The 14,391-nt window shown below is 34.7% G+C and overlaps 1 protein-coding gene across 1 annotated transcript; it reads right to left on the bottom strand.

The window, feature by feature from the left end:
* On the bottom strand, nucleotides 4,995–7,777 carry LOC109826441 (40S ribosomal protein S24-1). The gene is made up of 5 exons (XM_020393473.1): nucleotides 7,621–7,777; nucleotides 7,491–7,532; nucleotides 7,212–7,382; nucleotides 5,449–5,535; nucleotides 4,995–5,285 (listed from the first exon to the last, which is right to left on the bottom strand). Exons 1-5 carry the CDS (start codon nucleotides 7,693–7,695, stop codon nucleotides 5,244–5,246), a joined length of 417 nt encoding a protein of 138 aa, XP_020249062.1. The 5' UTR covers nucleotides 7,696–7,777; the 3' UTR covers nucleotides 4,995–5,243.

The raw sequence follows: 14,391 nt of genomic DNA, 5'->3' as shown, positions 1-14,391 counted from the left end.
AAGCGCGACCCGTGCGTTTTCAGCCTAAAACAGGCCCAACTCTGTGTTTCAGGTCTAAAACGCAGAGTTCGGGCCCAGAACGCTGTTTTCAGCGTTTGACTCGTTCATGCACGATTTGAACGGTTCCAGAACCGTTTTCTCCCCACGATTTGAGGGGATCACTACCCTATCATGGAGAGATTTATGAGGAGCAGTTACACCCTATTAAACCCTCATTAAGGAGAGATTTAAGGGGGCGGTTACTCCCTTAAATCCCCTATAAATAGTAGGAAACTCAATTGAGTTGGGGCTGGCTTTTGGATCTTAGATTTGGCAGCGAAGAGAAGATCTTCGGCTTGGCAGCGAGGGGAAGATCGACGTTCATCCTTCAGCAACGCTCAACAACAGAGAGCTTTCATCTTTGGCTTATAAACTGATTTTGGTTAAATCAACTCTTTCATAGAGTTTCAAACTCGTTCAGAGTTATCAACTCGATCAGAGTTCAAAACTTGCTCTGCAAGTTCTTCTAAAACTCGCTCTGAGTTATTAACTCGTTAAGAGTTATTTTCAAACTTGCCACGCAAGTTCTCTACAACGTTAAATCGTGAGGAGAAGACCACATTCCAATAAAACAAGACGTTCGGATCATCAACGGAGAGCAAACTCGACGCGAGCATTCGAGGGAGGTACTCCATCGCCACCATGAAGAACCCAGACTTAAACAAAAGGGAGAATCCAGATCATTCTCTTCTCTTTTATAATCAGGAAATCCGATTGTAACTGAGATTAAAGGAATACAAATCAATTTTCCTTCATTTTTTTACTGCAAATTTTTCCACAAACAGTTCATTGTAGAAACATGTTGCATATTCATAATTGTTGAGACCGTTGGCAGCCATTTGGATGAACTACGGGCTGCTTGATCCCTTAGGAGAGGGGGTACGTAGGCAACCATGTTGGTGCAGCCGTGTTTGGAGAGATGAAGCATTGATGCTCTTTATTTGGTGTCGGCTCAGTTTTGATAAAATTTCACCGAGGTGAAGAATTGTAGAGAAAACCAGAAAAAACCAGCTTTTCTATCATAAGTCGACTCATGCACAGGCATAAGTCGACTTATGGTAAGTCGACTCATGCCTGTGCATGAGTCGACTTATGGTAAGTTGACTTATGCATGTGCATGAGTCGACTTACGTTCTGCTCTGGAGTTGTGATTTTTCGCTCTATCAAGTCGACTTGTGAAGCCTGTTAAGTCGACTTACGAATTGTTCTTCAGTTGCTGTTTTTCTCTCTGCCAAGTCGACTTATAACATCTGTTAAGTCGGCTTATGATGGGTTTTTTTCACAGTTTGGTTTCCTGCTTAGATTCTGTTTGGGTTTTTGTTTGGATATAAATAGGGACACGATTTTCTAGGGTTAATCATCAAATATTTGAGAGCTTCAGAGAGGCTATTGAGCATTGTGAGAGATGAGATATTGTGAGCAAGTTGAGAGCTTTGGTTGAGGGTTAGTTTGAGTGATTTTGTGTGATTGTAACCCTTTGTACTCTCCTTGATTTAGTAAAATCTCCCCATCCTCTCCCCATGTACGTAGAAAAATTGTCAAACCACGTATATCTCTGTGTTTGGTTGGATTTGTCGTATTTGGATTGGATTGTGCTTGTGTGTGGTTCATCTTCTTCTCCGTGATCACAGACTCGTTGTGTGTGCGCATGCACGCTTCCGCATAGGCGCGCGACACAGTATACGGATCTAACGATGTCATGTGGTTGTCGATCAAACGTTCGGCTGTGCTGAAGGTGGATGTCGTAGCTACTGTGGAGACATGCACTGTTAGTAAGTCACAAACCATGATAGAAAGTATAGGATATGAAACTATTCCTTATACTTTCCACCGTTACAAAATATCTAAACTATTATTTTGACATTTAACTAAAGATGAAGTTAAATATTGATCAATTTCAGAAATCTCCGCTGATGATCTAAGTTCAGATCCACCAGTTAGCTCAACTACCATTGCATAACTATCAAAACTTATAATTTTGTCCTGACTTGAGCTCGTAGAAGCAGAAGTTATAGACTGATGTGTAGCTACACCATATTTAGCTACATACTCATCATATAATCTTTAAAAATAATTTCTAATAGTATTATGATGAGTAATAGCAGTAATGGTTTGACCATCATCAGTGTCTATAATCATATTACCATACAAGGAATTTAACAAACGTCGAATGCCAATATTCTTCAAACACGGATCAATAAGAACTCTCAAACTAAAAATAACAGGAATAAACATAAAATATTTATTAAATTTACTTTCCATTTGAAAAATTATATTTCCAAAATAATCATCCATACGATATTTATTAAAAAATTAAATATTTAAAATTTGTAAAGTAGTTAAAGTAATGGTTGGATAATAACAGCCAGATAATAACATTGTAACATCATAAAAAACTTGTAACATCTCTTTTAAATTACTTATAATTATCCATTCATCTTCAGTTATTCCATACATGCTACTAGAGATAGAACTAGAAGTATAAAAAGCAATAAATTTATTTATAATTTCTTTATAATATATTGCTACACTTAGCGTTGCATAGGTGGAATTCCACCTATGGTCAATATCTTTTGGAATTAGTCTGGGTTTTATCTTTTTTTTTCTTTTACAGAATTGTTTTGATCTTCTAATTCTTTTTCAGAAGCATTATGAGCATAAGTTACTGACCTAACATTTTTTATCATGGGTTTAATTTCACCAAATGCATTTTGAATAATTAAATTAAAATATGACAGATACATCTAATATGAAAAAGATCACCATGACATGACAATGACAGAGATGTTTTGATAGAATCAACAGCTACATTATTATTACTTACATTATTTAGTGAAAGAGAAAATATTCTTTCTGATATTTCTAATTTTAAAAGTTCTTCAATTATTAAATTTGTAACATTAATACCAGTATGTGATTTTTCAAATGCAATAAATAAAATAACTCTTTTAAACATTTGCCAATTTTTATCAATCCAGTGTGTTGTGATACATAAATAACCAGTTTATGCTGTAGATGTCCAAATATCAAAAGTTAAAGAAAATTTACAGTTTAAACTTTGAAAATAAGAAATTATTTTCCTTGTTCCACATGATAATATTTTAAAATATCACGTTAACAAGTTTGATGAGAATTTTTTTAAGTGCAGGATAAAAACCATCTGTAAATAAATCTTCAAATTCATCATCTTCTACTAATTTAAAAGAAATATTTTTAAGAATGATAAACCTGATGACGCATTTCCTGGCTCGGGCTGTGTCATAATTCTAACTACCGAGACTACCAGAAGATGAGGATTGGGAGAGTATAGATTGACGGATATCACCTTGAGAAGTTTGGCCTTTATTGTGTTTATCTAAATAGCATTTGAGGTGGTTGGTGCCGTTCTTATGATGAGCTTGAAAAATATGGCCGCACAACGCACACTTGGTCTTCTGAATGAGAAGCCTACCGTGTTAATCCCTGGTGACGTCTATCTTCTCGAAAAAATTCTACACATCGGAGCTCGACTTTTTAGGAGCTCTTGGTGTAGTAAAATCGTCGTCACTGGAACAGGATCAACATCGGTAGGAGTAGGAGGAGTAGCTGTACCTCCTGTAGTAGGAGGACTCATTTCGGGAGTTGGGTTTTGCCCTTCATAATCAAATAATGAAGCCATTTGATTGAATAATTAGATAGCTAAAGCAATTATTAGAAAGTATTAGAGAAAAGTAGATGACTTTTGGATGAGAAAAACAAGTGAAAACCCCCTCTATTTATAGAGACAGCCCCCTAGACAATTCACCAAAATACCCTCAAATTTTGACCCTTTTCATCGTTTTTGGGGGCAAAACGGTCAAAAGGTCAAAAATGACCGTTACGACCGGGTCAGGTCGGGCCGGCCACAACGGTCATATTGCCCGGCCCAGCCCGGCATTTGCTGGGAAATAGTGACTTTTATGACTGTTTGGCACGAGCAGGCCACAGGCCAGACTGGCTACCCTGGTCGGTGCCGGGCCCAGTCCCCGCCGGCGCCAACATCATCTCGGGCCGGGGCTTGGACACGAATGGACACCCTAGTTTTCCTGAACCAATTTTTATTTATTAATCTGTGTACTTTATATACACTTATATGACAGATTATAAAGCAGACGCTCCTTTTGAAGCACAACGGCACTAACGTACCCTCGTTTGGCTGCTTCGCCATTAGATTAGGATCTGCAGGTGTTGGCTGTTCATTGGACTTGTCTTTTAAGTGTAAATTAGGAGCAACGCATTTATAAGTTCTATAGTTTCATCTACTTTTTCATATATAAACCCCTATTTATTATTTGGTTGCACTTAAATACTACAATGTTTTCAGAAGTTGCATGTTCCTACTCTCGGTTAAGGAATACTGGTATGTTTCCTTGCAGCCTTGCTTCATCAAACTTTGCCCCAGTTGTCACACCCTCTCTTATTTCTGCCCAATTTATTTGTAGGAAGTCATAAAGGCAACTCCAAATGTTCAAGCTCACTTCAGAAACCAAATCAGGAAGTAGTAAACCATCTTAAGTTTCAATAAGGTAACTCCAAATATTACCCAATTTACTGTGGCAACATCAGGATATTTTAACAATTATTACAGCTAAGAATAATTAAGTGCGAAGTCGGTGAAACTATAGCGCGTTTAAGTGCAACTCAACCAAGCTCATCATCACCGTGGTCAAACAAGAACTAAAACCAGAGAGAGTAGCCAATATATCACTACTCATACCAAAACTAAAGAGCAGAGAGGAAAAAGAGTCCGACAATGAATTTTTAACTTTCAAATCAATTAGAACAAAATGAATTTCTTTAGCGACACCATAAGTCAACAAATGTTGAGCTCTCAGCAAAATAACTTTTCAGCGTGCGCTGCTAACTTTCCAGGAAATAAACAGTATGAACCGCAGTGAGACCAAAAGATAAGAACAAAAGATAATCACCAAATGAGAGAATCTAACATACATTGCATTTAAGTTTGCTGAAATGTTATATTGAGACAAAAATACTTAAATTCAGTTTCCTCCCCCAAAAATCTTCAACACATAAAGTAACTAACTCTAAACAGTACCCCAAAGTACTAGTACATCACATAAAATTTTGGCCGACAAGTCATAAGCACAATGTGAATTGCACAAAAACACCATCATAATCAAGATTGAAACAGAACTATCATAATAGAAAGATGTCGATGACTTTCCTCACTTCTTCTTTCCTCCCTTGGCAGCATCCCCTGCCTTGGTCTGAACACAAGAAAATAATGTCAGCATTTTTTGGTTAAATACCGTACATTGTTTAGAAGCATTTCTACTGAATAAATTGCTAACCAAAAAACAACTATAATAAACTTGCATCACATGGACTCTTTAAGTTTTTTAAGTTAAAACAGTATAACCAATCTGGTACCTTCTTAACACCACGAATCTTCTTTGCTCTGTTCTTCCTTTCCTTCATTTGCTTCCTGGACTTCTCAATCTTGGTGGCCAGCCCATTCTGTCAATATACAACATTTTGTTAAGGACCAAAAATCCAAAATTTCTGAACATTTGCTTTTTGTCGTGACAACATTACAGAGATTTCTTCAAATGCATCATAGGCTCAGTGTAAGGATTTTGAAATACAACATCTAAATTCTACAAATATCACCAATTTTTTTTAAGCAACAAAAATACAAAAACATCAGATAATTGTTTCCGGAGAAAAGAGTCTTCATACGCATATGAGAAAAAACGTTTTTCATAGGTTTAGGAGTTATAATATGCACATAGTATTCTAGGGTCTTACAAATTTTTTATTAAAAAAATATACAAAAAATATAACAAAGATCTTCATTTGCTCCTCAAAAGACACGTCTGCCCATTCAAACACAATAATTGCGAACAACATTCTCTGAGAACAAGTTGAGATAACTGAAGGTCCACACAATAATTCGTCTCAACACCACAATGCTAAATACACGACTCAGGTTAAAAAGTCATCCCCGATTGCATAAGTCATCCCCGATTGATAAAAGTACAACAAACATATTCCATAAAATCATAAACGTAGATATAAACCTTAAACATAAGGTCTATCAGCAAATTAGCTTGGGAATAAGCAAAACTTATTAGTCCCCCAAATCTTTCATATTTAGAAATTAGTCCCCCAAATCGTTAAGTGTTTTGAAATTATTCCCCAAAATCTTAAATTATTTAGAAATAAGTCTCCCAAATCTTTATATTTCGGAATTAGTACCCCAAACATGTTAAGCGTTTCAAAATTATATCCCCAAATCATTGAATTTGGTGCCTACTAGAGGGAGTAGTTACAAACGCTCAAAAGATCTGGAGGACTAATTTCAAAATATGAAGATTTGGGGGACTAATAACTTCAAAATACTTAGAAGATTTGGGGACTAATTTCAAAATGGACTAATAACTGGAAAAAAGAACTATAATATTTCCCCAAGAATTCATTAGCTTTGTTTCAAATATGTTCTCATAGAAAATTTAAGAAAGAAGAAGGATCAATATACGATGATAATCATTGCACAGTAGTATGTTCAACCAAACCAAGAACAAATTATAAAGTAATATTGCTCTGGGATTCATGAATTACTATTAATGCACATTTCTCTTGCAGAACAGTAAGCTCGACAAGCGGTAGTTTTTTTTACTCATTATTTTTCTAGAGATAATTATTCATCTTTTTTTTACTAGTGAATATGTTTTTTCAGCATTACTAGGGAACTGATCATCATCTCTACATCAATCCTATCAAAATTAATAATGGTTCTATAAATATGCCACTTCCCTCACTCCCTCCCTCCCTTTCCCAATCAAAAATCATTCAACCATCTCTCTAATTTCCACGCAATGCACCGGCGACAAACTACTTTTTTAATAGTAAGAGAGGCATCATAACAAAGAATTGCTTATTGGACGCAGAAATTTCAATCTATTCATTTCATGAAAAATTTAAAATCCGAGGCTATTACAATTGTGCACAGTTTACACACAGCAAAAACAATGCGGAACTAATAGGCGAAACATCCATATATCAATTAATAGAACAAGTGACCCAGCAACTAAGCTAACAGCTCATAAAGCAAAAAAGGATGAGCAAACCCAAGTCACTAAATAATCTAAGAGAACAAAAAAAAAATTTGTTAATCTGAGATTACGACTTACCCTAATGAGACGATACTTGGGCTCATACTTCTTCGCGCTGTCGACAGAATCATAAATCAAACCAAAACCAGTAGACTTTCCTCCTCCAAAAGCAGTCCTAAACTTGAAAACAAAGACCGAGTTCGGATCTTTCACGTCATACAACGCAGCCAACCTCTGCTTCAACTCCGCCTTCAATTTCAAGCCCCCCAAAAAACAAAATTTAACAAAAAAAAAACGTTTAATTTTAGGAGGGGGTGAAAAATGATGGTATGAGATGAAAATCTATCGGCTACCTACCTTTGAGACATTCGCTCTCCCTGGATGAATAACATCAATAACCTTATGAAGATAAGAGGGAAATGTTAAGATATAATAAACAAATTAGATCAAACAAAAATGGGGAAATTAGGGTTTTTGAGAAAGCTACGAATTGCTTGCGAGAGAGGAGGCGGTTGGTCATGAACTTTCGGGTTCGGATCGTAACATCTTTATCCGCCGTCATTGCTCTTCTCCTCCTCCTCCTCCTCCTCTCTCTGCTGTTAGAGCTGCCGCCGTTTTCAAGAGAGGAAGGAACTGCAAACCCTAGCTCTCAATTTCAGACCATACTTATATCTTGGGATACGGCCCATGAGCCAGATTAGGCCAGACTCTAAGCGGCCCAACTGTCTGATCCAAAGTTTTTACGGGAAAATGCTATCCTTTGTTTTTCTTTTTTCAATTTTCTTTTTTTTAAACCAAATTCTAAAAGTTTATTTGCTAAATATTACACATGTGATGATGACAAGCGGGCAACAAGCTACACCGTTAATCATTTTTAAATTATAAAACCCAACCTATAAAACACATACTCAGCGGACCCTGCTGTCGTCACATTTTTATTCATGAATTTCTGTACCCTCCTGAGGAACTCCACCGTATCAGCTGCAAGGAAACCAAACTTATCGAAAGCGAACGGGATGAAGCTGTGGTGGTTGTCCTTGCAAACTTGATCATGTTTTCCCACATTTGTCTCTGCTGCTCTATCCGCTACATGTCCAACCTAGAACTCTCCATTACCAAACCCCACCAACGGAGACACCCCTGTGAGATCAACACAAACGTGCTGCCCCCCCCCCCCTCCAACTATAGACTAAGAACGGTCCGCCAGCCATAGAGTAGATCTAGCCTCTCCAAATTTTCTTTTTTTTTAGTTTTTTTCCGATATCAATCCTTTAAATCATTAATAATATGTATTAGTCCCTTAAATCTGTAACTTTTTATATTAGTCCCTTAAATTTCTCAAATATGTTGATATTAGTCCTTTAGTTAGATTTTCTGTTCAAAACCATTTACTATGGTTAATTCAGAGTAATTGAGGGTACCTTGTTATCAAAATACCCTCTTACACCCACCCAACCATCACCCCTCCCTCCCGACCTTCCAAAAGAAAGGGGGAGCGGGGAAGGGAGCAATGTGTAAAACCCCGTAAATTTAAAATTTTTTATAAAAAATAATAATTAATATGTTTTATGCTAAAAAATAATATATTTTGATGTTTGAATATCATAAGAATTTATTTGAGATCAATTCAATGTATATTTGTGAATATATGAGTGTAAATGTACAAAATATGCACGAAGAGAAATCTAGGAAAAATGATCAGTTAAGAGTTTCTATGTTTTACACAACGATGAAGTTAGCATATAGAAAAACTCAAAAGGCCAAAGTTGTAGGTCTCTTCAACAGATTTCTAACAAATCTTAAATTATCTTATTCTGAGGTCGGATAAGAAAGTTACAGCCAAAATATCGAAGGTAATTTTTCTAGTCAGACTAGGTTTCCTGGTTCGGGTCAAACGGGTTTGTTTCGGGTTTGCCTCTATAAATACCTATGTTTTTTACGAAAATTCCTTTTTTTTATCATATCTCTGAACCCTAACAGCCACCCTCTCCCCTCAAAAACTCTAGATCTTTTTCTTATGAATTTTGAGAGCTTTGTGAAGCACAATACTGACACAAGGGCGAGATCATCGACGTGTGGTAAGGGAGAACGTGTTATTTGCACTTGTGGATTGCTTGTTGTTTGTTTCAAAGGCTTGCACATAATTTTAAGGCAAGATCCCTTTCTCTTTGACTTATCGTTTCAATTTTTAGACATATTATGAATTTGCTTGGACTATACTGTGATTTGATTATGCTATGGTATGAAGATCGTGATAACTGTGTGGGCTTGTTAATGAATAATATTTAAATAATGATAATATGATAAATAGTTTAAAGGAAAATTATTTTATAAAAAGGGTTATTTTGAGATGTTTTTAAAAGAAAGAATATTTTAAAGATTTTTGGAGTTATTAATTATGAGAAATAAATTAAGAGAAATTATTTTGGAAAAAGGGAAAGTTTTAAATAATTATTATAATAAATATCTTAAAAGAATTTAATTTGGAAAAGGGGTTAGTTTTGAATAATTATTATAATAGATAATTTAAAATAATTTATTTTGGAGAAGAGGTTATTTTGAATTGTTAATTTATTATTTTAAAAGATTATTTTTAGAATAATTATGGTGAGAGACAATTTGAATGGAATTTATTTTGCAAAAAAATTATTTATTTTGAATTAATTTAATTTATGATCGTGTGATTGATGGTTATTAACTGTGACATTTTATATGCAAAACAATGATCGATTCCATGATTCTTATTTTAATTACATGGTATGCTATGACACTGTTGTACATGATTGGTTGTTTCATTTATTATTTTTTTATTATGTTTGACAACCCTTATTAGTTCATGACTTAGTGGTCTCGTGCGTCATGGACAGACCTTGTGACATATGTGGGTGTGTTGACTGAATTTAGGTAGTGAACCAGAGATATTGTGGACTTTGATTGTTGACTTAGAAAAGTGAGAAGAGTTGTGATGGGAAAGTCTTTGTTCATGTAATCGGATAAGGCTATTAATATATCTTCCAGGCTCGCACCAGTGGATCGGTGTCGCCACTGGGATTGGTTTGTTGGGTCAAAGTAGATCGGTGTCGCTACTTTGGATCGTGAATTTGATATTCACCCGAGTTTAGCTTGAGTCCGGACCAGGCTGAAAACGGATTGTGTGTAGTCCTCTGACCGAGTTTGTGTAGCGGTATTAGATGCACATAGGGGATTTGTGAACAGTCAGTTATTTGATGATATGAGCGTTGACTCTGAGTGAGATGTGGACCAGTGACCTGTTATAGAATAGCTAGTTACATGACCTTGTTACTTAAGGTGATTATGGATTCTTGTGAGATGTAGGTCAGTTGTATTTTCTTTTCATACATAGATCGGGATTAATATTTAATTATTTATAATTTGAGACATATGGTATATACATGAGGGTTTCCTTGTTTGCGCTCAACGTACTACATCTCTTATTGTAAATTTTTAAATATTAATTTTATCTAGTTGTATGATATTGTTACTTGGATGATTTCTGATCGCTGGTTGCATGATCGACTTGTTACTTGATTGATTTTGTTGGATTTCTAGTTGCACGTCCTTTTATCATTTTTGTTATCGTATTGTTTTCCGCTTGGGTTTTCGTTCGCTCTATTTGTTTTGTGGGATCTTACCGTATGCCATGTACGCTGACGTACACCTATTTTCTCTAGTGTATGTTGTAGGGTCCTGATTTTGCTTATGTATACCAAGTGTAGGATCGTGACCCTTAAGAATAGAGTACGCTCTTATAAAAATCTGTAGAAGCTTTACACTTAAACACTAGAGGGTGAGTTTACAAAGTAGATTATAAATTGCAAAGAAAGAATGGCAATATTAGAAAATAAACATCACAAACACAAGCATGTATACTGGTTCTACCTCCCCGGTGTACATCCAGTCCCCAAGCAAATCCCGCTTGAGAGTTTCCACTATGATTTTGAAACCTTACAAAATCAAAAGCAAACCTGAACCCAATTGACAAGACCATGCCAATCGTCACACCGATCTCTAGACCAAGAGATCAACCCCTCTCATAAACCGAGAGAACCTTTCTTTGAAGCAATGTACAATTCTAATCCTATAAGCCTTGATATAGATGTGAATGTATAACAGTGGAATATCAATCTTTTTAACTCTCTGAATATTGCCTAAACAAGCTCTAAGAATGATAGGAACAAAGGCAATATCAGAAACTCTCTTTTATAGAAAAATAGATTGAAAAACTGAAAGTTTAGAGAGTTAATTTGCACAATATGTGAATCTTATAAGTGCAAAACTTGGTACTTGTTTTCTGATGTTTAATTAACGTCCACAAAACGGCTATAAACAGTCACTTATTTAAAACCTGAAATCTGGAAAAAACTGTATCTGTAGTCGATTACAAGTCATAGTAGTCGACTACACTGAGTCTAAACAGACTCTGTGAAGTCAGAAAATTGTTTAGTAGTCGACTACAAGGCATAGTAGTCGACTACACTGTAAACTCACAGATTTTGTATTTTGACTGTAACTTTCTCATCCGATATCGGAATGAGGTGATTTAAAATTTGTTGGAAAGCTCTTAAAGAGACCTATAACTTTGATCTTTTTCCAGATTCTAATTGATAAGGGGTATAAATAAAATATTTTAAGACTCACTCAATATCTATAAACTCTAATGGCTAACATAGGGGATTTCTATTGTTAACCAACACACTAAGCATGTGTTAGTGTGTTCTAACACTATGTGTGTACATGTGTGTGAGTGATCAAGGCTTGTACAAATTTCTAAGCAAAGAAAATATAAAATTACATTTTGACAATAAAGTATATCTTCTTCTTTGCTTCATTTTGCCTTGAACCCGTCTATGTCTTGAGTATCTCTTTGAATATAATTATTGATATAGCTCTGATACTGTAAAACAAATGTTAGCACATAATACATACAACATATAATATTTGTTATCATCAAAATAAACTAATCTTGGGGTCAAGATTCCTAACATTCCCCCCCTTTTTGATGATGACAAATATATGTTATTAAGATATAAAAATTTTAACCCCCCTGCATAAAATCATTAAATAAATTCTTTTACTCCCCTGCATCAAAGCATTAGTAAAAAAATTAAAATTTTCTTTATAACTCCCCCTTTGTCATTAACAAAAAGAAATAAACACAATTCTAGTTAAAATTTTCTTTTCCCGGGTACCTTAATAAAAATATTAAGCACTTTGGTAGTCTTTTATATTATATCATTAGGATTAGCCCTTAGGAATCCAAATCCACTTGAAATTTGATTTCCATTTATTAATATAAGTGTAATTCTTTGAATTGCAAACTTCATACATATAAGATAAAATATAATCATTCCTATCATGAATATTCAAATTCTTAGGAATCCATATATACTTATTTTGTTTAACATGAATATTCTTATTATTATTCTTCAAAACATAATCATTCTTTGTAAAATACTTAGGAACAAATCCAATGCCAAAATGATTGTTTGAAGATTTTTGAAATGAGAGCAAATTATTCAAATTCTCTTTACTTTTATTGAATTTACTAACATTCAAACATATATCATCATATTTTAATTTAATAGAAGAAATATCTTTATCTAAAACATTAATACGAATTTTTAAATCATTGCATTCTGATTTTAGATAAACATTCTCATTAGTCAAAATATGATTTTCTTTAAGCAAGGATTTATTTTCCTCTTTCAATTCAATTACTTGAGAATTAGAAATAGTAGAAGAATTAAAATCAGAAATTTCTTCAAGTAATCTTTTATTTTCACCTTTAAGAAAATTATGTGAAGCCTTTAATCTCAAAAATGTTTCATATAATTCATTGAAAGCATCTAATAATTCTTCATTATTGCATACCTCATCTTCTTGTGCCATGAAGCACATGTGAGTGGATTCCTCTTTTTGTTCTTTCATTTTGAATAACTCAAACCTGTGCACAAGAACTTGTCAAGAGCACAAAATAAGACATTCATTGCTTTAGAATCCAAGTTTGCATTGTTCCTTTGAGATATAGTCCATTCCGTGAAAGGAGTGGTTGGCTTCTCATATTTTGTTTCCACAATGCTCCAAAGTTCGTAGCCAATTGATTGAAGGTAAATCTTCATTCGGTACTTCCAATAGTTGTAGTATAATCCATCGAACATTGGTGAACGATTTGTAGAATGACCTTCTTTGAATTGTGATGTATTTGTTGATGCCATCTTTCACCTTGCTCTGATACCAAATGTAGGGTCTGATTTTGCTTATGTATACCAAGTGTAGGATCGTGACCCTTAAGAATAGAGTACGCTCTTATAAAAATCTACGGAAACTTTACACTTAAACACTAGAGAGTGAGTTTGCAAAGTAGATTATAAATTGCAAAGAAAGAATGATAATCTCAGAAAATGAACATCACAAACACAAGCATGTATACTGGTTCCACCTTCCCGGTGTACATCCAGTCCCCAAGCAAATCCCGCTTGAGAGTTTCCACTATGATTTTGAAACCTTACAAAATCAAAAGCAAACCTGACCAATTTGCAAGACCATGCAAATTGCAAACCCAATTGACAAGACCATGCCAATCGTCACACCGATCTCTAGACCAAGAGATCAACCCCTCTCATAAACCGAGAGAACCTTTCTTTGAAGCAATGTACAATTCCAATCCTATAAGCCTTGATATAGATGTGAATGTATAACAGTGGCTTATCAATCTTTTTAACTCTCTGAATATTGCCTAAACAAGCTCTAAGAATGATAGGAACAAAGGCAATATCAGAAACTCTCTTTTATAGAAAAATAGATTGAAAAACTAAAAATTTAGAGAGTTAATTTGCACAATATGTGAATCTTATAAGTGCAAAATTTGGTACTTGTTTTCTAATGTTTAAACCTATTTATAGCCTTTGAAATGACATAATTTTAAACCCAATTAACGTCCACAAAACGGCTATAAACAGTCACTTATTTAAAACATAAAATCTAGAAAAACTACATCTGTAATCGACTACAAGTCATAGTAGTCGACTACACTGAGTCCAAACAGACTCTGTGAAGTCAGAAAATTACTTAGTAGTCGACTACAAGGCATAGTAGTCGACTACACTGTAAACTCACAGATTCTGAAATTTTCTCTTCAGTATTTTGACTGTAACTTTCTCATCTGATATCGGAATGAGGTGATTTAAGATTTGTTGGAAAGATCTTAAAGATACCTATAACTTTGATCTTTTGAGTT

This window comes from Asparagus officinalis, chromosome 1, assembly GCF_001876935.1.
Source record: "Asparagus officinalis chromosome 1, Aspof.V1, whole genome shotgun sequence".
NCBI lineage: Eukaryota > Viridiplantae > Streptophyta > Magnoliopsida > Asparagales > Asparagaceae > Asparagus > Asparagus officinalis.
The sequence above is the reverse complement of the archived record's forward strand: the minus strand, read 5'-3'. Positions and strand labels throughout refer to the sequence as shown.